The sequence below is a fragment of the Gossypium hirsutum genome, chromosome D04 (genome assembly GCF_007990345.1).
Source record: "Gossypium hirsutum isolate 1008001.06 chromosome D04, Gossypium_hirsutum_v2.1, whole genome shotgun sequence".
NCBI lineage: Eukaryota > Viridiplantae > Streptophyta > Magnoliopsida > Malvales > Malvaceae > Gossypium > Gossypium hirsutum.
Window position 1 is genome coordinate 12,967,614 of NC_053440.1, and position 22,765 is coordinate 12,990,378.

The following is a 22,765-nucleotide window of genomic DNA, read 5'->3' on the forward strand; positions in this document are numbered from 1 at the left end:
CCAACGAATCAACTCAAGCCATGCTACCTTTATAACTTATTTTTGCCTAGGTGGCAATTGTTATACCCTCGTCATCTAACGCCCTCGTCGGATCATTCAATGATCATAAAAACTCGACGAAGCATGGCCTTATGCAAGGGGAGGCTTAACCTCATGGCCTTGCCAAAACGATAATACCCTTACTTGAACATTCTATTACACGTAGGCCCACATGATCCCTAGAAGAGTTCTTGATGACATATATCAACCCATCATATGTTAGCTTGATAAGTGTTTTGTCCATTTCTTTCAGTCGACTCCAATAATATCTTAAGTTGACATCCACCATTCTATCGCAACACCCATACAGTAAGAAACTCAATGATTGAAACCCACACCTAACCACTTTCCTCTTATAAATACTTTACATGAGGGTAAGAAAGGTAAGCTTCTAAATAGTCTATAACTCCAACCTTTCTCAAATCATTAAACTTAGTGGCTCTCACCACTACTCATGGTGTGAACCATCCCTATTGTAGCAACAAACACTTTCTATAACTTTAGTTATAACAACTAACAAAACTTTTAAGAAAACATTAACAATTCCTTGTATTTGTTTATCTCCCAAATCCTGATGCAAAATATTGGCATCTTCTTTACTCTTTGGATAAGAATAAGCAAATGAACAAGAAAAAGAATAAAGTTATTTTCTTTTAAAATTATTTTTATATTTATTGATTTGTGGTCTAACGTAGAAGTGGTCATAAGCGTGTTGCTGTTTGAAGAATTTTTAAAAATATTTTACTAGAACAAATCAAATAAATTTGAATAAAAGTTATAATATTTTCGGAGCCGGTCCTAATTATAAAATATCTTGTCGGCTAAGGGTCAACCTCAGTAACTGTAATGAACCATCAGATTTTAATCAAACGGTTCTCAATACTTCCTTTCACATCAACGTATCTTTTCTTCTATCCTGATCTGTGAAATCTTAAAAGGGAACGAACGCCGAACGTACATTGCAATGCGCAATAAAAAACCAAGAGCACATCAACATCTCAGTTTCAGCCAATAATATCCATCCGCGCGTTACCCTAGCATCCATCTTATGGGACTCTACCTCCTTAACCTCATACACATAACCACACCCTATAACTCTCCCCACCCTTTTCCCTTCACCGGTTCCTCCTCACCGGCGACAAATCTACTTCCCTCTCACCGCACCGGAGCCGAATCATATAAATAGCAATTCAACAAGCGGCGGATGGAACTTTCAGTTTCGTGAATCGGGCTCCATTCAACGTCATATCCCTCGAGTTCAGACTTCAGACCGACTCAGTCTTCTTATAAGGCAAAAGGGGAAGGGAAGAGATTGAGGAATTAGAGTGATAGAAGACGATGAGGGGCGGTTTACCTATTAGCCGTCGATCGGTTTTCAAGTTGCGTCAAGTTGGGATCGGGACGCTTGGATCGGCAAAGATCAAGATCCTTCTCTGCGGTTGCGTCGTGTTAAGTCTACTAGCAATCGCGAACCGAAACCGCGACAGTTCTTCGTTTATGGGATGGACCGGTGACTTTGACCGCTCTTCTTCTCCAAGGTGCATCTCCCTAGTACTATATATTAACTTTTTTTAATCTTATATTTTCGTTTGAATTTTCTTTCAGATTTTTGTTGAGTAGTTTCCAAGTTTAGATATATATAAAAAAAAGGAACCATGACTAAAAGAGGTTCGTTTGTTTTTGGAAACTTTGCGTAAATATATCATCTAAATCAGGATTTTTATTGGAAACTCTATCAAATTGTTATCAAGTTCTTTTATTTATGGTAATTTAATTTATTTTTAAACCATAACAACAGTTAGGATCTGAAACTAAACCCGTTTTAGCTTAAAATATTAAGAAGTGATTGATAATTCTAACTTCAAATTTAAAGGTACTTTTTGGTGTTTATTCTGTTTAGATGTTTAAAGAAGGGTTTTATTTATTTATTTTCGGAAGGATCTTGAACTCGAACAAAATCACTCTGAGCTTAAATTGTTACAAAAAATTTCAACAAATGATTGATATACAGTAGAAACTTAAATCTATTGAAGGCATTTACCGAAAAATTTTCCAGATTTGATAATAAAGTGATGATGTTCATTACTGGGTTGTGTAAGTACAGGGGAAGATACTCGATTATAATCAATACTTGGAAAAGATATGATCTCTTGAAGAAGTCGATTTCCCACTACACGTCATGTCCGAGGCTCGATTCTATACATATTGTATGGAGTGAGCCGGATCCTCCATCTGATTCGCTTAAAAGATATCTCAACCATGTTGTGCGGTCAAACTCTAGAAAGGATCAGCAAGTTGAGTTGGTCTTTGATATCAATAAAGAAGATAGCTTGAACAACAGATTTAAAGAAATTAAGGATTTGAAGACGGATGCGGTTTTCTCAATTGATGATGATGTTATTTTCCCTTGCACTTCTGTAGAATTTGCTTTCACTGTTTGGCAAAGTGCCTCAGATACAATGGTGGGATATGTTCCTCGTATGCATTGGGTAGATCAAAAGGTACGCATCTGTTCTGCAAGTTTGTTGTTTTAATAATTTATCATAATTGATTTTGATGTTAGCCTTGCTGTATCAGTTTCCTTTGGTAAGTTTAGTCATAAAGTTTCAGACTTCAGACTTATGATTGTAAATATGCCTACTTCTGGCACCGAGCTTCATATCTGTTGTCTTCATTGAGAAATTCATTTAACTTAACATGTTACTAAACAAAATCTTGTAGCTTTATCCGTATGTTAATATTGTATACCATTGATTGAAACTTTTACTTGGCATTGACTAATGGATTGATTACAAAACTCTTTTTTCTTAGTTGTCATAAATGTGAGGATCATAAACCTCCTGCAGTGCAAGATATTCAAATTACTTGAGAAAAAAGATACGCTCTTGATTTCTTCATCTTTATGCAGAAAGGAGAGAATAAATACAAATATGGCGGATGGTGGTCGGTTTGGTGGACTGGTACATACAGCATGGTACTCTCAAAGGCTGCCTTCTTCCACAAGAAGTATCTCAAACTTTACACTGATGAGATGCCTGCATCACTTAAAGAATACATAACCAAGAACAGGTCCCTTTTCATTTATTACTATTGCGGACTTTTTAAATGGTTTCATCATTATATGCAACTTACATGTTCTTTTATTATACTAACTCCATGGCTGAATTAACCAGGAATTGTGAAGATATTGCGATGTCATTTCTTGTTGCAAATGCCACAGATGCTCCTCCCATTTGGGTGAAAGGTAAAATCTAAAGGAATCTTAATCGTATACTATATTTTTCTCTCTTTTGTGATCCTCATGTTATGCAAAAATGATTGGCGGGCATACCACATATGCATTAAGAAAAAAGCCTTTAAAAAATAGAAAGCAAGTACAATCAAGATGTTGCGATAGGTAGTTACAAGACTAGTCATAGTTTAGTTCTATGGCCATCGTACTTGGTATAGATGCTACTGATTTTGGCTAACAGATGTTAAATATTTTGGCTAGTAATGTTATCTTTTGCTTTGATCTCTTAAGAAGTTGCTTTGATTGAGTTCTTTCTTCCAGATTCTTGAAGTTGAAAATTATTTAGGCTTTTGTTTCAACCAACTTCTCCTTTCATTCTTTCTTTTAAAATTTTACGAATTTCCTTGCTTACTCTTACATCATTATATGTTAAATTCAAGTTAATTCTTGTGCTCCAATGGTAGGGAAAATATTTGAGATCGGTTCAACTGGCATTAGCAGCCTGGGAGGTCATAGTGAAAGAAGAACAGAATGTGTCAACAAGTTTGTGGATGAGTTTGGACGAATGCCCTTAGTTCCGACTGTTATGAAGGCTGTGGATAGCCGCTACAGTTGGTTTTGGTGATGCCTGAGATTGCACCATTAACACGGCTTCACATTTTCCACTTATTTATTGCTCAATCCGCAGGTTGAGATCATTCCAACACTGTTTCAATTATCCCGAGTTTGTATAATATATAAATTTTGTTGTACGCTTAATGTGTTTTGAGAATAGATTCGTGCCAACACGGTATTTCACCATTTGGGACTTTACAAAGTAGTACTTAACTCTGATCTCCTGATTTAGGAACAGATTAATCATTTTAGAATGTACTGTTTTTTTCATCGTTGATGTTCTTTCTATGCTTTTACAATATTCGAAGCCATACTTGATTTAAAATACATTGTGGCATGAATTAACTAAAGGCAAGATAATCAACCGTTAGCATTTGAGCATTAACAAAAGCTGCAAAAAACTTGTGAATTCTCAAAACTTCCAAAGCAACCACATCAAAACAAAACTACGATGAACAACTCATAACGTTCTCAGATTTTTCTCAAGTCTTCTAATCCTGAATCTTTCTACTAATAAAGACAAACTTAGTCAAAGAGACTGAATCCCATATCATCATCAGACTCTTCTTCTGGTTCTGGTTTTTTCTCCTCCACAGGGGCAGCAGCAGCCGGAGCAGCACCGCCAGCAGCAGAAACAGGGGCAGCAGCAACGGCAAATTTGCTTGGATCCTGAAAGCATGCAACAGTTACTTTAAGCTCAAAAATGACTTGGGAAATTCAAGAAATAGTTTGCAGGATAGGAATCAATTCCGTACCGCCAAATACTCTTTCACTTTATCAGCCTGAGGGAAAGAATACTCTGTTGCAACTGCAACAGCCAAGACATTCTTGTAGCCATTGATGAACATGTGTGGTGCAGCTGCAAGGGTCGGGTATGAGATGGCAAGAGACAATGCAGTAACCATGGAGACACCAGTAGCAAATTTCTGAATCAGGTCATCCTCGGTAAGATCCAACACCTCAGGGCTAAAAACAGAGCCATTGTCATAAACAGACAATACAACAAGACCATATGAGAAGGGCCTAATTCCAAGCTTGGCAAGAAGTGCAGCCTCAGAAGACCCAACCTTGTCGCCCTTCTTGATAAGCTCCACAGGAGTGATAATTTCAACAGTACCCTTGTTAATCTTGGTTGGAATATTAAGCACCTGAAATGTAACAAAATTAATGATATGAACTGAGCAGTGGTTCTAACAGGTAAAACACAAGATATCACTGGCAGACAAAGTGCAGTACCTGGAAGAAAGAAGTTTGTGAAGGGTCAAGCCCAGTGTTGCCGGGTGGGACAACCACATCAATGGGTGCAACCAGACCAACACGAGCAGGAGCTCCAACCTGTTCAAAACAAAATATGATGGTAAATCCAAGCACATCGAGAAAACAAGATATTTTAGCAAGAAACAACCATTACATCAAACGAAGTTGAACTTCATAGCACCAAGAAGAAATTCATAATACATTCAAATGAAAACTATTATAACTTACTAGGAAATGAACCAGCAGCAAACAATGAATCTTTCAACTTTTGAAGCCAGATCCAATAACACAATATTTTAGCAATAAACAACTACATTAAATTAACTTGAACTTTACAGAACCAAGAAAAAATTCATGATAGTCTGATTCAAAATACAACATATGAGTTTCAAATCTAGAACCAAAAGGACACACAATTGGACTCCACAAAGAGATTTCCGTCGAATGTATTGGTTAATTCAAGTATGGGGGTTCAAGTAAACTATTATAATATACTAGCAAATGAACCAGAAGCAAATGGTGTCCCCAACTTCTAAATCCAGAACCAAAAGAAAACCAGATAGAACTCCACAATCAGACTGGTATCAAATCCATTGCTTAATTTAAGAATATGGATTGCCGCAAACAATCACAATACGTTAGCAAGTGAGTTGAAAGCAAAGAATGAATCCCCAGAAGCATACATGCAACTTAACTTCTTACAATCGAGCCCAAAAGCTGAGAATGGAATTTCTCAGCTATCAAAAAGCTAAAATATTATTAAATCAATGTGAAAGATAAATACCTACTTTCAACAACATAATAATAACTTCAACAGAATATGAAATATCAAGTTCACATGTTCTTAATTCGATTTTCCATTTATTACATTGCAACATTGACAAAAAAAGAATGACAGAAACAATTCTAATATCAAATATTTCAATTTTAATTCATATGAAAGATATAATAACAAACCTTGTACTTGGCAACTTCCTCACTAACTTCCTTCAAATCACCCTTGGTAAAAATCAAACCAACATTTCCCTGATTAAAATAAACCCATAAAACAATCACTTCTTTGCTCTATACACAAAATAATAATGAGCCCAATATACCAAAAAAAATATATTAATAAATATTAGAAGTTTAAAGAACCTGAAGCAAGGGGATAAGGTTAAGGAAAGCCTGGTTTCCGGTTTTCTCAGCGTGCATACGGACCGACCGTTTCATCATTGTATTTTTACCCATGAGAACAACTGAGTCACCTCGAAGACCTTTGCGAATGTTCTGGAGCTGATTCGAACCCACATTGTCGGCTGCCGCAATTAAGATCTGGGTGTACTCGTCTAAGAGCTGACATAATTTAGCATCGTAGGCGATTTTCTTGTCGGCTTTGGAGGGCTTCACTGCCATTTTGGGATGGTAGTATTAGTAACAAAAGGCCAAGACGATGAGTTTATGCTCGGTTAAAATGGGGATTAGGGTTACAGTAGGGTTATATAGTAGGATGAGAAATGGGAAAGGGGAATTAGGGTTTTAGGGTTGTTCTTGACCAGACGGTCGAGATTGGGTTTGGGCTTCATATTCGACCGGTTTATCATGGTTTAGTGGACCTTAGAAATTGCCCTTTTTAAGACAAAACCTTGAAAATCAACGTTCAAATAGAAGACTGAGGTCATTATATCCGAAGACTTCTATACAATTAGCTTGCTTTTTCTTTCTCGCCCTTTGCATGTAATTATTTTGTAATTATATAAAGTTAATATATTTGGATAATTATTGCAATTTATAAGTTCGACTGAATTAGAAATTATACTTTTCAATTTTTAAGGGAATGCGAAAATTAGGATAATTACACTTAAATCTAATTATTGTATAACTTTTCAAATACTCGTACATGATTTAATTTCAAAAATTATTTTTATATAAGTTATAAAAAACTATATTATAATAATAAATAAGTAGGAGTGTTTGGTATGGGTATGGCCAAAAGTTTCTAAGGTTATATTATAAATCTTAAAAAAATATATTATAAAAAATAATTTATATGTATTTTTGAAAGTTATAACAAAAAAAATTATATTATAAAAATAATTTTAATGTTATAAAAGTGTTATAATCTACTTATTAATAAAAAAGTTAGAGTCATAAAGTATGGCATAACTTATTTACACGTCTAGGGGCAGATCCTCTAGAAGGCCTTGGCCCCACCAAAATTTAAAAAAAAAAGGTTTTTTTCCTTGAAATTTTAGAAAATTTTAATTAAGCTTCCTCAAATTTATGAAAATTCTTACTAATCTCACAAAATTTTCAATTAGACCCCCAATTGTTTAAAAAAAAGTCTCATTAAACTCTTAAATTTTTTGAAAATTTTACTAGGCCCCCAAAATTTAGTCAAAAAATCCACCATTGTACGTGTCCATGCTATATAGTATAAAAAATATTTTAAAAAAATGTTATAATTTTTTTCATTATTTATTTATAAAAAAATAACTTCCTAAAGTTATGACAAAAATTATATTATTTATAAGAGATGTTTGAAAGTTATTGGATACTTTATAAAACCTTTCTTTAAAAAGGTTATATATTATAAAATTTATATTATTTTAACTTAAGTACTTATTATAGAAAGGGCTATAGCCTAGCATAAGTCTCTTTTCAAATTGAGTTTATATAATTAAAACTATAGCTTATTTGCACTGGAACCCAAATATAATGTGGTAGATGCTACTTATGCAAATACAAAAATGTTTTCTTGCACCATATCATGAGGTACGATACCATTTGAGAGAATGGAGCCAAACATAAGTACTAGAGACAACTTGTGAAACTCTTTAATTTGAGACATTGAAAGCTTCCAAAATATGGTTAAGAAGACATTTGTTGTTCTAAAAAAGAGGTTTCCTATATTAACAACACCACCTTAGCATAACAATAAAAAAAAAAAAATTGGATCACATGTTATACTTTATAACTTCATTTATAGGCGGAATTGAGATGGTTCAAACTTTGAAGAGTACATGGAAGAAAAAAATCTTGATAATCTTAATGATGCAAATTCATATTTAGATGTAATAAGGACTATATGTTGAATGTTAAAGAGTGAATAACCCAACAAATATGGAATACTAGAGCAATTAGACCAAACTACATATGATATTTATTTTTATTGTTATTTTTATTAGTAATAACATTATCAACTATTTTCTTGGACTAACATATTACATATGATAATTCAATTTTAATTTTTGTTACTCATTTAGAATTTTTATTTATCATACTAATACGTTTTTAGTAATTAATATTTTGCAAAATAAATTATATAACTGTCTAATTACAATTTTTACTAGCAAACAAGTTAAGGGAATTACAATTTTTTGTAATCACAATAGAGTGTAATTATTAAGATAGTAATTATATTTTTATCCAATTACTCTTGTGGTAGTCAAATATACCATAAATGTATTTTTTGTTATATTAGAGAATTTATATCATTAAAATTCGTTTATAAATACATGTTGGACATGTGCATGTTTAATTTAACTTTTCTAGTTTGCTTTTGTTTATTTGGAAGCATTAAACTTGCTTATCTACATTCATATCAAGATATGTATCAAATGTAATATATTTTAAGAAAAATGAAGAATCGGAAAGAATATGAATTAAATTACCCCCATTTATGATGATTATTAAAATGGAAATATTACCAATAAATGTTGGGTGTAGTGATAAGACATATTGCACTCTTAGGATGTGCTTGGTTAGATAGACAAGTAGAGGGATAGAAGGAGAGAATAGAAAAATTGAAAGAAAATAAATGTTAAGTGTGCTCGGTAAGAAAGAAGGTGAGAGGAAAGAAAATAGAAAATACAATTTTTTTTTATCCTAATACATAAAAATCAATCTTTCTAAATTAGAATGATAAGAAGTGAAAAAAAAAAAGAGAGAAAAGTATATGTTAGTTCAAAATTATGCAATTTTCAAATGTTTTAATTCTTTCCTTTCATTGTTTTACTTTAGCTAGTAATAGATAGTAAGAAATTTACTTTTTCTTTCAATTTTTTCCAAGCACACTTATGAAAAGAAAAAAAAATCTTCATTTTTTCTACTCTTTCAATTTCCATCTTTTAAAATTTCTATTTACCTACTAAACATGAGAGAACACAATTCCAATTTTAAAAATAATATTATTGAAAAAAAATCATAAACCTTAAATCAGATCATTTTGAAAGCTTTTTAAAAGTTATTTGAATGATAGTAACGTAGTGAGTTAATTAAACAAAATGGAGAGGCTATGATAGCAATACAACCCTAAAGAATTGGTATGATAAGGCTATGACCTCCAGAAAATAATTGATACAAGCTTTAGTTCTATTTCTTTGAAATAAATAAGAATGGTTAGTGATAAATTTGTGATTAAATTATGTCTTTAAAGAATGACATGATTAAGGCCCCATTCCCTACAATTTCTGGACCAGTTTCAATTTAATTGTAATTTTATGTCAAAAACAACAAAGCTACCGATTAAAAGAAGCCTTTGTGGGGACTTAATTAAAATCTAGAAAAAGAATTAGGGAGAAAAGCATGGCTTGGGATTGGGATGCTTATTCTACTTTTCAAATCGAATAAATCTTGAGCTTAAGAAAGTGCTAGAGAATACCAAAGGATAATCAAATAGATAAATCCTAAAAAACCATTTTGAAAAGCGAAAATTAACTTTTTTTTTAATCTGATTCCGATTTTATTGTTATCTAAAATTTAAAATTAACTTATAATTCATGGATTTTCTTTTAAAAGTAAATAATTCTTTATAATATATTGTATTGATGTTTCAAGCAAAATATTTTCCGAGCTTTGGACAGTTAACTTATCTAAGATTATTTATTCAATTTGTTGACTAATAGAAAGAATTAAATATGTTATAATACTCATTATTACTAACCCGTAATTTGATTGGGTTCGAGTTGGATTCTACACCGTTCACACTTTAAGTTCGCGTGTAAGGCACTCACACCCTTTTATGAGACAGCGCAATAAGGATTCGCACAACATCACATAGGCGAACCTTCATCTATAAACATGTGTTAAACCTAGAGTAGGGTATGTGTCGACATGCATGAAAACTACCTACAAATCACATCTATGAACAATAACCATATCATATACATACACAACTCCACCCATCTAAAGGGCACACAGAAACGCCCAACAAATTTGGTGCAGTGAGCGTGGACAGACTTTTAATATTCAAATTTTCAGATTGCTAAAAGACCAAAAGGACTCATCCCAATGAGAATTTCCCCACTAATTTCCCATCAGGACAAGCATGATGTTCTGGCATTGGCAATCAACCCAGCGAGATAGGCCTTTTTACTGGTTGGTTTGTCGACCGACTAGATAATTTGGGTAACTTAGGCCATGCAAGTGCTTCCAACTCTTTCGGTCTTAATGCTCCTTATGGTTAGGGACCGTCATTCCCCTTTGATCAAGGAGCATCACCACAACAATTGTTTGGTTTGCCGGAGCAACTGAGGTTGATGAAGGAGTAGATGACTCAACAAAGTGCTAGGTTAGAACAGCAGCAAACCTTTCAGCAGGAACTGTTAAGACAAAATGAAGAGTTGAGGAGAAAGATGCAATTTGATAACTCTGATCTTCAAGATAATATCATGTCTGCCCAGGAGGAGGATGTAGGGGAAGATACAAAACCGTGGTAGAATGAAATGGATGCTCTGCGCGCAGATATTTGAGCATTGCATCTTGATGCCCAAGATATGGATTGGTTTTTTTTGTTCTAATAATCCATTGGCTCTTGAGATAGCAGCTGTGATTCTACCAACTGAGTTTAAGGTTCCAAAGGAAATTTTCGAAGGAAGAAGAGATCCTCGAGCACATCTCATGTAGTACAATGATTATATGAATGTGCCAGAGGCCTTTAATGCTGCAAAATGTAAAGCCTTTTCAATGACCCTTAAAGAAAGTGTGAAAGATTGGTATCTATCTTTACCACAAGGCTCCATCCAGAGCTTATCGCAATTGGGCCAAATGTTCTTGGGAAGAATTTGAGCTCATAGAACAATATGAACACTCTTATGGGTTTGATGTTAGTAAAAAAGAGGGATAGGGAATGCTTGCAATATTATGTTAAATGTTTTCATGTAACAACATTAAACACAAAACATTTGGAGGATCAAAGTGCCATTGATGCCTTTATCATGGATGTTCAAAATGAATACGTGTAATATTCATTCATTGAAAATAGGTCATAGAGTTTAGCAGATTTGTATGAGAGGGCTCATAAGTTTGTTGAAGTTGAAAAAATTAAGAGAACGACTTGTAATACCTTCTAGAGGGATGACAGAAAGTTTAGAAACATATAAGGAGTTTGCGGTCATCAGGGTCCTCCTTCTCAATGTTTACGCATATAAGGAGGGGGACAACAGAGGGGTTATTCACAGAATGAATCATCAAGAGCATTTCAAAGACCTCAGGATGAGCACACAAGAAGGTATGTCCCTTATGTAAAATTTGAAACCTATACTCCCTTAAATGCTACATGCCTATATTCTTAGTCAGGTTAAAAGTTTGGGCATCTTGCCAAGTCCTCCACCCATGCGATGTAACCAATCAAGGTCAAACTCGAGGGACATAGGTAATTTTCACAATGACAGAAGATATAAGACTGAAGATTATTCTTCTTTGAAAGATGCTATTGAGGAAGCAGTTAGGAATGGCGAGCTTAAATATTTTGTGGCTCAATATGCTACACCATCAGGTAAGAGTTCGCTAAGGGTTGACAAAGGTAAGAAAAAATTTATAGGTAGAATACACGTGATAATTGGTATAGATGAAGAATGGACGACCTCTAACACAAAGAGACAGGATCATATTAGAAGTGTAATGTCAGTCAGTTCACAAGGTTGCATCGGTAAGAAAAATGGAAGGTGAAATTTAATAATAAGGATGGGGATTTGGTGTGTGATGAAGAGGGAAATTATCCAATGGTCGTGTTAGCAACTATAATAGGGTTTGAGGCAAAGATAATTTTGGTTGATAGTGGTAGTGCTGTGGAGGTGCTGACTTGGGATGTATACCAAAAAATGAGATTAAAAGAAGAAGTTTTGGAAAGGGCAATCCCTTTGTATGTTTTTGCGAACCATTTAGTCAAGGTGAAAGGATGCATTACTTTACCCGTTACCTTGGGGGATGGCAAACACACCATAATAGAATATTTTCAATTATTTGTGGTAGACCATCCAATGGCCTATAATACGCCCTATCATGAGAATGGCTAAGATAATTATCGCAAATTTTTGTATGAAGATTAAGTTTCCAACAAAAAAATAGATAGGTTTTATGAAGTTTGATCAGCGAACAGCTAGACAGTGTCACATGTTATTAGTCAAACAAACACTCGAATAGGTGCCGTAGGCACATAGTTCGCAGAAGACGGGAGTGGTTGGTCAAGTTTTAGACTTGGATAGTTTGGATGTCAGAGGTGAGGAAAGAATTCGTAAGCCAGAAGTAGTAGAGGACCCAGAAACTTTATAGTTGTTCTATGATAACACAAATAAGTTTGTAAAGATTTCTTTAGCATTGGTAGAGGAAGAAAAGAAGACTTGACTCATTGTTCAAGAGTGAATTCCAAAATTTTTGCATGATTAGCTACAAACATGCTTGGTTTGGATCTTCAGATGATCATTCATAGGTTAAACGTATCTTCCGAGATTAAGCCAATTAAGCAGAAGAAAAGAGGATTTACTCCACAGGTCGTAGAGGCTATAAGGTAGGAGGTAGGGAAACTACTTTTAGTAGGGTTCGTTAGAGAGTTGGCATACCCTGATTGGGTTTCGAATATTGTGATGGTGAAGAAGACCAATGGAAAGTGGAGAATGTGAATTGATTTCACCAACCTTAACAAAGCTTTTCCCAAGGATAGTTTTCCTTTACCCTCAATTGATAGGTTGGTGGATGCATTCTCGAGTCATAAATTCATGAGTTTTATGAATGCATTCTTGGGTTATACCAAATTTTCATGGCTCCAGAAGATCAAGATAAAATGTCTTTATAACAGAAGAAGGCTTGTTTTGCTATCGGGTTATGCCCATTAGGTTGAAGAATACAGGGGCGACCTACCAAAGATTGGTTCCCAAGATTTTCATAGAGCAAATTTGACGCAATGTTGAAGTTATGTTGATGAAATATTGGTAAAAAGCTCCAGTTTGAGGCGACATATTTAGGATATATCTGATGCTTTTGCTGTATTGCGAGCTCATAGCATGAAGTTGAATTCGGAGAAATGTGTTTTCTGTATAAGAGCAGACAAATTTCTCGGCTTTTAGAGAGAGGGATAGAAGCAAAGCTAGAGAAGATTTGAGCCATTTTAGATTTGCCTCCCTTGAGGACTATCAAGGATGTTCAGCGCCTAATGGGGAGGGTGGTTATGCTCAACAGGTTTATCTTTAGGATGGAAAATAAATGCTTACCATTCTTTAAAGCCTTGAGAACTTCTTTTAGTTGGACAGAAGAGTGCCAGGTTACTTTTGGGAAGCTCAAGTCATATCTCACATACCACAGCTCCTGATGTTGTCTTGTGTGGGGGAAACTTTTTATCTTTATATGACAACCTTAGATGAAACAGTAGCAGTGGTTTTGATCAAAGTAGAGGAGGTTTGCCAATTTCCAGTATATTATGTTAGCATGGTGTTACAGAATGGTGAAAAAAGGTATTCAAAGATAGAAAAGCTCATTTTCACTTTAATTATGGCAGCTCACAAGTTACGTCCTTATTTTCAGGCTTATCCTATAACTATCATGACGGATCAACCTATCAAAGATGTTCTGTCTAGAGTAGATACTTTAGGAAGAATAACTAAATGGGCAGTTGAATTAGCTAAGTTTGGAATAGATTATGCCCCAAGAAAAATGATCAAGCCTTAAATCCTAGTCAATTTGATGGTGGAATGCTTTTTCGATAAATCATCAGACCCTGTAGATGTAGTAGTTAGCTCATCAAAGGGGCAAACAAGTTCAATTGTGAAGCCGAAGTGTTGGGCAGTTTATGCTGATGGCTCGATAGCAAAGACTAGGTCAAGAGCGAGCGTTCTTCAGGTATGTCTTTATGAAAATGAGTGGCAATATGGATTATATTTTGTCTTTCAAGCATCTTACAATGCCGCAGAGAAATTTCAATATTACAATTGGCTCTATAGCTAGGGGTAAGGGAACTGATCATACATATTGATTCTAAGTTTGTAGCGAAGCAGATGAATGGTGATTATGAAGTAAAAGAGCCAAGCTTGTAGAAATACCGCTCCTTAGCAACTCAATTACTCATTAAGTTTGATAAAGCACATGTTAGACAACTATCAAGAATGGAGAACACCAAAACTGATAGTTTATCAAAGTTAGCATCCTCCATTACTATTGAGTAGAGAGGAAAAAAATTGTTAGAATATAGAGATGTCCTGAACTGTGACACTCAACAAGTTTTCAGTCTGATCTAAGAAGAAACGTGGATGTCCCCCATCACATAAGCTCTACAGGGAGAAGTTCACCATCTTAATAAGGAGCTCGCTAAACTACAACATAAAGTTGAATGGTACAAAATTATTATTTTCATTTCTAATATCTTTCTATTTGTAAACTATTCATCTCTCAGCCAATTAAAACCATTTATTCTATTACCATTAGATATATCCTGTTACTCCCAACAACTTTTGCGATGTCTTGGTCCCTCAAAAGCTAAAAATATTATGAGAGAAATTCATGAGGGAATATGCGGTGATCATCTAGGTGGAATATTACTAGCACAAATGGTCCTCAAGTAAGGGTATTACCGGCCAACTGTATAGAAGGGCACACCATATGGTTCGCACTTGTGATTCTTGCAAAAAATATACTGAAGTACAATGATCACTAGCAGAGCCTACTGCAAATAATGTCTAGCCCTTGGCCATTTGCAACTTGGGGAATAGATTTTGGGCCCATTTCTAATAGTTATAATGTCACACCCCAAATTTAGATAATCCAAATTGAAGGTGTGTAGTCGTGAAGTTGTCTATTTTGACGCACTTTGGTAGTTAGTTTGCCAAATTAAAAACTTTCTAGCAAACTAATGTTTTGGTGAATTGAGTATCTGCCCATGGAAGTATATAAGGATTTAGTCTTTGATGTGTTTTTCAATAAAAGAAAGAATTTGATGAAAGAAAAGTAAGCTCTGTGTAGGTTACTGCCAAAGGTATAGTTCACCTAGTTTGTTCAAGCAGTGTGAAGAGCAAGTCTTGGTAACTAGATTTGGTTATAAACCAATTAAAATGATTGGTCAAATGGTTTTTAGACAAGGCCCTAATTTATGTTTCTTCTGAATTCTATAGGCCATTTGGAAATGCATATTCTGAAGTTTCTTGACACTTGTCAAATTCCATTAAATGAAAGTGGATTATATATGCGTGAGTCGGGTTTGTGAGAAAGTTTCTTGTTTCTTCAAAATGACTCTTAAACTTTAAAATATCAAATGCTATTAAATAGTTGCTGGTCTATGTAAACTAGAAGTTAAGGGTTTTTGAGAATAAACAAAGGATGTTCTATCTTCTAATAAGTTTGGCAATTTTGCATGTTAAGAGTAAAGGTACTATGATATATATATGCAACAATTTATGATTAAAAGGTCATGCATGGGGTTATCTGTAGATGAGATGTTAGCAATCTGTTTGTAAATGGGTTTTAACAGTGAATCCATATTCTTTTAAGCAGTTGATGTTGCGGGTTCGTGAAAGACATTCAAGATTGAGGATTTTGACCTTCTGCAAGGTGAGTCTCTAATATCGACTCATACAAGTTCGTACAAGTAGATTGTTCATGACTGATGTTCTTGAATACAACGTATGAGTATATGAATGATTGTGGGAAAATAAGGTAGTATTTCCTGATATAGGTCCTTGTGGGTCTGAAAAATGATGAATTGTGTGTATGGGTATATGTATTATTGTAAAGCAACTATGCATGTGTGCTTGGAATGTATACTATGTGATATAATTGTGTTGTTGTGTTTGAAGCATGTATTGAGGTATGATTTGGTTAGGAAAATGAGTTAGCCTATCTAAATATATGTTTATATTGGATATTTGATGTTAAATTGAAAATGTTTGGGAATGAGGTGTACCTAAGTGTGGAGAGGTTATGATTTGAGTTTGGACACCATGGTGGTAATCAATGAATTCCATCGAGACAGTAAACACGAATTCTAGTATGAAAATTTTGAAAAAATTTCATGGCCATGTCTTATTCTTAAAAAGGGCGAATGAGCCGCAATTATCGACTAGGGTTCTCTACGTGTCTCAGGGTGATGATGGGTAAACCTCACGTGATGTGAGTTTAGGCAAATCCATGTTGCAAACGCAGCAGTTCATGGGGTGCCTAGGTGGTATTCCAATAGCTTTTATGGTGTATTCTAATTTGGCATTTATGGCATTCTGATTTGGCCTTTATGGCATTCTGATTTGGCCTTTATGGCATTCTGTTATGGCTTTTGTGGCATTTTATTAGCCTTTGTGGTCTAATTTGATTTGGCCTTTATGACATATTCTGTTAGCCTTTATGGAACATTTTGTTAGCCTTTGTGGCATTCTGCTAGCCTTAGTGGTGTACTCTATATATTGCCTTTGTGGCATATTATGTATGTCACCTTTGTGGCGTATTTTTTTGGGCCCAAGTGGCGTACTCTGGTAAGTCTATGATATGTTCTGTCTGAAGCTAGTGTGATAAGTTTTGTGATCAAATCGAATAAGTCTTAAATGAAGTATGATTTAACATGTTCAAAGAGGGCATCCACCATGGTTATCTGTCAGTTTAGTATATAGGTGTATTCAATACAAGAGTCTGTGAATTTAAATTTCCGTGCTATTATGGTGGAATTATGAGTTATTTTGATATTTAATGCATCTATATAGTATCATGTCTTGTTCTGAGTTTTGATGGAATCTGAGTTGTTTGTTAAATTGGAGGTCTAGTGTCTATAACAAGGATGTGCATAATTCTTATGAATGATTGGGAGGATTCTTTATCAATATGAGTCTGGGTTGGGATGAATTAGGGTTTAGTTTGAATTATGATATGATTTAGCAAGATCATTTTGGGTATCCACCAAAAGTATGAACAGTGAGTGGTATCCACGAAGAATAGTGCATACGATCAACTGTTTGAGAATAACTGTTGAAAGATGTTTGAAGAGAAAAGAAAAAGGTAGTAACTACTGTCAAAACATGCAATCAGCCAAATAGTTGGATGAATGAGAATATAGTATGAATGATAAGTGGCGTATAAGTAAGGAAATATACAACTGACAACTTGAAGTATTCGTCAAAAGTAGATATGGAGAAATCGAAATATTCAAAATGAATAACTTATCAAGAAAAGTTAAAAGGTAGGTTGTGTTCAAAACTCTCAAAGTTCCTCTGAACTCACTGGTGTTATGTTTATGTTTTAAGTATTGCTATTTAAATGTGGGTGCTAGGAGAGACAACGCCAGGAATACACCAGAAATGCTGCAAATGGGGATACTATGCATACAGTAGGTGTTTTTGGGAGAATTGACATTTAGTAGGACTACGCCCTAAGAGACTGCCTTTTGTACACCATGAGTTATAATGAATTGTAACAAGTTTGAAGCAATATGTATATTTTTAAATTAATTAAATTACCTTTTTCTTTTATATGGAGTTTTAAATAAAATAAGTAGAGAAATGTTTTAAGTAAGGGAAATTGTAAACTATTTTACTACATTTTGTTAAGTGTTTAACGTGGTAACACCTAAGATCCAAACCCAATGAATTGGGTCAGGTTGAGGGCATTATATACAGCTCAGAAGAAATTTATAGTAGTCAGTGTAGATTATTCCAATAAATAGATAGAAGCTAAATCTCTGGCTACAAGAGGCAAGTGAAGTTTTTTTTTTTTTTTGCAAATCCATTGTTTATAGGTTTGGCATCCCATGCCTAATTATAATAGATAATGGAACCTAATTTCAAGGAAAATTAAAAAATTTATGTAAAGATTATAGATTGCTCTCGCTCAAAGTTCTGTAAAGACTTCCTAAACAAATGGTCAAGTAGAAACAATGAATAAAAAGATTCTAACAGATTTAAAGAAAAAGGTTGATGAGGCCAAAGGTGCTTGGTTAGAAGAGTTGCCAGGGATTATTTGGGCCATGTGAACCTCACCACACACAATAACTAGAAAGACTACATTTTCACTTGTATATGAAGTAGAGATGTTAATCCCTACTGAGATAGGTATGCTATCACATAGAACAATTCATTTTGATGAATGTGCTAATCAAGAGGCCATTCGACTCAACTTAGATCTCATCGATGAAGCTAGAGAGTCAACATAGATTAGGAATGCTGAACAAGCCCCACAAGTTGCTCAATACTATAATTCTAAATTCAAGAACAAGCAGTTTCAAGTAGGTGATCTTGTTTTAAAAAATACTGAGGCTAGTTTTCCAGCATCGCAACAAGGAAAAATGGCTCCAAATTGGGAATGACCCTAGAAAATGGTGGAAAGGCTAGGATATAGAGCTTACAGAATAGCAAAGATAAAGGGTCCTATGCTACCATGTACATGGAATGTGCACCACTTAATGAAATATTATGTCTGAGCAATCTATCCTTTTTTCAATAAAGATACATTATTTGCAAATGTTGTTTGTTTTATCTATCATGAACAATTTTATTTGAGTTAGATGATTTAAGATCACAACTCTGAACAACTCGCTGATTTAAGATTGTAGCTGATTTAAGATCACAACTGATATTATTAAGGTTAGCTAATTTAAGATCGCAACCTAAGTTCACTCAATTTAAGATCATGAACAATTTTATTTGAGTTAGCTGATTTAAGATCGCAACTTCGAACAGCTTGCTGATTTAAGATCAAAACTAATATTATTAAGGTTAGTTGATTTAAGATCGAAGCCTAAGTTCATTCGATTTAAGATCATGAACAATTTTGTTTGAGATAGCTAATTTAATATCGCAACTCTGAACAAATCGCTGATTTAAGATCACAATTGATATTATTAAGGTTAGTTGATTTAAGATTGCAACCAAAGTTTATTCGATTTAAGATCATGAACAATTTTATTCGAGTTAGTTGATTTAAGATCGTAACTCTACACAGCTCACTAAGTTAAGGTCGCAGTCGATATTATTAAGGTTAGCTGATTTAAGATCCCAACCTAAGTTCATTTGATTTAAGATCATGAAAAATTTTATTCGAGTTAGCTAATTTAAAATTGCAACTCTGAACAGCTCACTAAGTTAAGGTCGCAGTCGATATTATTAAGGTTAGCTGATTTAAGATCCTAACCTAAGTTCATTCGATTTAAGATCATGAAAAATTTTATTCGAGTTAGCTAATTTAAAATTGCAACTCTAAACAACTTCTGATTTAAGATCGCAGTTGATATTATCAAGGTTAGCTGATTCAAGATCATAACCGAAGTTCACTTGATTTAAGATCATGAACAATCTCACTTGTGTTAGTTGATTTTGTAATCTTTTCTAATTAGCTCATTTATGCTAACAACTCGATTATGCAGTTTGCTTAAATAAATTTGCAGTCAAATGCAACACCGTTTCAAAACAAACATATATTTTTCATTTCACATTCAAAAGAAACTAGTACAATAAAAATAAGGAAATTAAGAATTAGCATTGGTATCTTAGGGATCGACAAGCACTTCATATTCTTCTTTGTTTTCTCCTTTATTTCTTTGACCTTCACTTCTCACTGTGGGAGCCACACTAGTCTCAGCAGGATCTTTAGTGAAGTAAAGTTTGCTAGAAATCTTCCATTTTCCTACAAATTCTTCCCAAGCTGCTTCAGAAGGGAAGTGAACATAAAAATCCAAATGAGCACCAGTGAGATTACTGAAAACATTAAAATTTACCCTGCAAGCATCGAAGGGACCGCCAATCACTTCAGCGTGCAATAAGAAGTTAAACATTAAATTAGGTAAGTAGTCTTGGAAGCTTTACATAGTTTCCCTTTTTTACTTCTCCAAAGCTTCTTCATGGCTCTTCACCAAATTAGCCATAGCAGCTTTATGTTGTTCATCCATAATTTTTATGGTTGCTTCCAAAACACTTTTATCGGCTTGCTCACCTATAATCTCCTCATGTAACTTCAACATCTTTTTCAGTAAGGGTGAGCCCTTTTTAGTGCCCCATGGTAGACTGGTAAACCCTTTTAGTCTCTTTTCTTTTCATTTTTGTTTCAAAAATACCCTCAGCGAGCCCTACGCTGGCCATGCTAGCTTTAGCTAAGACCACTTAGAGAGAAAGATAAGGTCTTGTAAGGAAGGTTTACTTGTGAAAATGGACGATCTAGATGGACATATATGCTCTTTTTCTTTTTCAGACATCAAAATTTTCCATTGTTTGCTCAAATTTTGCATGTTGAGATGCTCGCGCCATGAAAATAATGTTCCTATCTCACTACCAGAAGCAATGAACTTTATGGAACCACCAAAAGGGCCATAGTCAACAATTACTCCAAATGTATCATCAGCTGTTAGTCTTGGTGGTGGTTGAGTGTCACACCCTAAAATTGGGCCTAGTAGTTTTGAGGTTAAATTGAGAATTTTGGCTCAAAATGGGTTCTGAAAATTCTGAGTTATATAACTTATTAAAAATCAAGTCCATTTTTAAAAATAAGGTTGAAAAGATCTTTAATTTTAAAATAAGGTCTATTTTGTAAAATGGCTGAAATGAGGAGTACCATTAAGGTAAATATCCCAAAGTATTAAAAAACCCCTATTTTCCTCTTCATATTCACAAAACCCACATTACTTATTCCCATTTCTTTTTGTTGTTGTCATCAATTGTCTTCCCAATCCCATTAATTCAATTTTGATTCTCAAACTTCATTCCTTTAATTTCTTTCATCCTCATAGTGTCAAATCTCTTTAGAATTCCATAAAAACCATAAAAAACACCATAGATTTCTTTATTTATTAACTTTTGGATTTTTTTGGATTTTTGATCAAACGCTCGATTTTTTGCCAACTAAGGTAATTTTTCTTTTTCATATTAGTTTTTAATGATATCTAGCCTTTTAAATTAAGTTTTTATCCATTGAATCAAAATATTTGAATAAAAGCCAAAAATTGGATGTGATTAGAAGGTTTCTAAACATTCCATAAATTTAGGATTTTGCATAAAAGTGAGGTTTCAAAGTATTTTTCCATTAGTTTTGATGTGAGTAGAAGGTTTCTAAACATTCCATAAAGTTTTGTTAAAGAATTCGAACGTTTTAATAAATTTTCGTGAAAATTGCCATTGTATGTCAAAATTTTGGGTCTATGAATCTATGAAGGTTGGGAATTATTCTTAGATGTATAATTAGATGATTTGAATCGATTATAGGCAATGAGAATGAGTAAAGATTAATATATTTTAGTTTCAAGTTTGTTAGTTGAAATTTCAGTTTCATGAGGAATATAGCTTAGGCTTGCGTTTTTAGTTGATTTTGGTGAGTCTTTGACTGAATGTTAATTGTGTGATTTAGTTTGGTTAAGCTTCGGGATCGTTAGGACCCTTTTCGAGTAAGGCAAAAAGCAAGGAAAAATTAGTTTAAACTTTCGATAATTAGGCAAAAACGTGAATGGTGAGTGTTTGAAATTGCTACTAGTAGGCACGATTCAAAGTGTTAATTGGGAGCTTAGGAATATCCTAAACCCCTATCCTAAGTTCTGAGTGTAAGCTTTCTATCCCCCTTAATTTATTTTGGCAAAATGTGTGATTATGTGAATAATTGTGGATTGAGTATTATGATGCGAATTGTGACATGAGATGTATGTAATGACTATTGTGAATTGTGTTGTGTTGTAGGCATGATGCACATGCCAAATGATAGTGATAATGATTTGCTAATAATTGAAATATGCAGCGGAAGTGAGCGGAATTTTAGAAAGTACATATGTGTTGAATTGTGGAATGTGATAGTATTAGGATAGGTAATATGTGAGAATACTTGTATGTGATATATGGTGTACTGATTTTAATGTACACATATGTGGTCGAATATGTAATGGATCAATGAGCGTTTTTACGACACTTAAAGTGTAATTAAATGTGAATTCGATAAGCATGCATTGTGTATAAGTTTGTGATGTAAATTGATGAATATGAATAGAGATGATGTGTATTAGATCAATAATTAAAATTTTGGATATTTTGACCTTGTGACCTCTAGAAACCGTTGGATATAGTGGGCAAGCCATAGGATTGTGGGTACTCACCCTTGTGTTTTGTAATTTGGGCATTGAGGCCCCGAGACAATTTGGAGAGATAAAGGAATGTGAGCCAAGCTCCATTCACCGAGATATGTTGGTGTGTTGGAAAATGTTAGCTAAATGCTACGCTTTTGGGATATGTTCGACTCTACGAGTCATTTGGTGTGTTGGAGATCTGTTATCTGATGTGTGGTGATAGAGCTCACTTTTATGTTTCATAGCCTCAAGTGCTAAATTATCGTTTAAATGTGATCTTATTTATTATGATAATATGATGTGAGATGGATGCATAAACATGTAAATAATATGCTAAATGAGCTGATTTAAGTTTCATTGAAATG

At 34.1% G+C, this 22,765-nt stretch overlaps 2 protein-coding genes across 2 annotated transcripts; one reads left to right on the top strand and one right to left on the bottom strand.

Moving 5' to 3' along the window:
* The first annotated feature begins 981 nt into the window (after positions 1-981).
* Positions 982-4,156, top strand: LOC107955163 (glycosylinositol phosphorylceramide mannosyl transferase 1). The gene is made up of 5 exons (XM_016890891.2): positions 982-1,577; positions 2,144-2,540; positions 2,948-3,108; positions 3,213-3,283; positions 3,736-4,156. The coding sequence occupies exons 1-5, from the start codon at positions 1,378-1,380 to the stop codon at positions 3,894-3,896; spliced, it is 990 nt and encodes a 329-aa protein (XP_016746380.1). The 5' UTR covers positions 982-1,377; the 3' UTR covers positions 3,897-4,156.
* An 87-nt stretch (positions 4,157-4,243) lies between these two features.
* On the bottom strand, positions 4,244-6,844 carry LOC107955164 (60S acidic ribosomal protein P0). Its single transcript, XM_016890892.2, has 5 exons — positions 6,281-6,844; positions 6,101-6,169; positions 5,123-5,221; positions 4,642-5,034; positions 4,244-4,555 (listed from the first exon to the last, which is right to left on the bottom strand). The coding sequence occupies exons 1-5, from the start codon at positions 6,536-6,538 to the stop codon at positions 4,412-4,414; spliced, it is 963 nt and encodes a 320-aa protein (XP_016746381.2). The 5' UTR covers positions 6,539-6,844; the 3' UTR covers positions 4,244-4,411.
* Between the last annotated feature and the right edge of the window lie 15,921 nt (positions 6,845-22,765).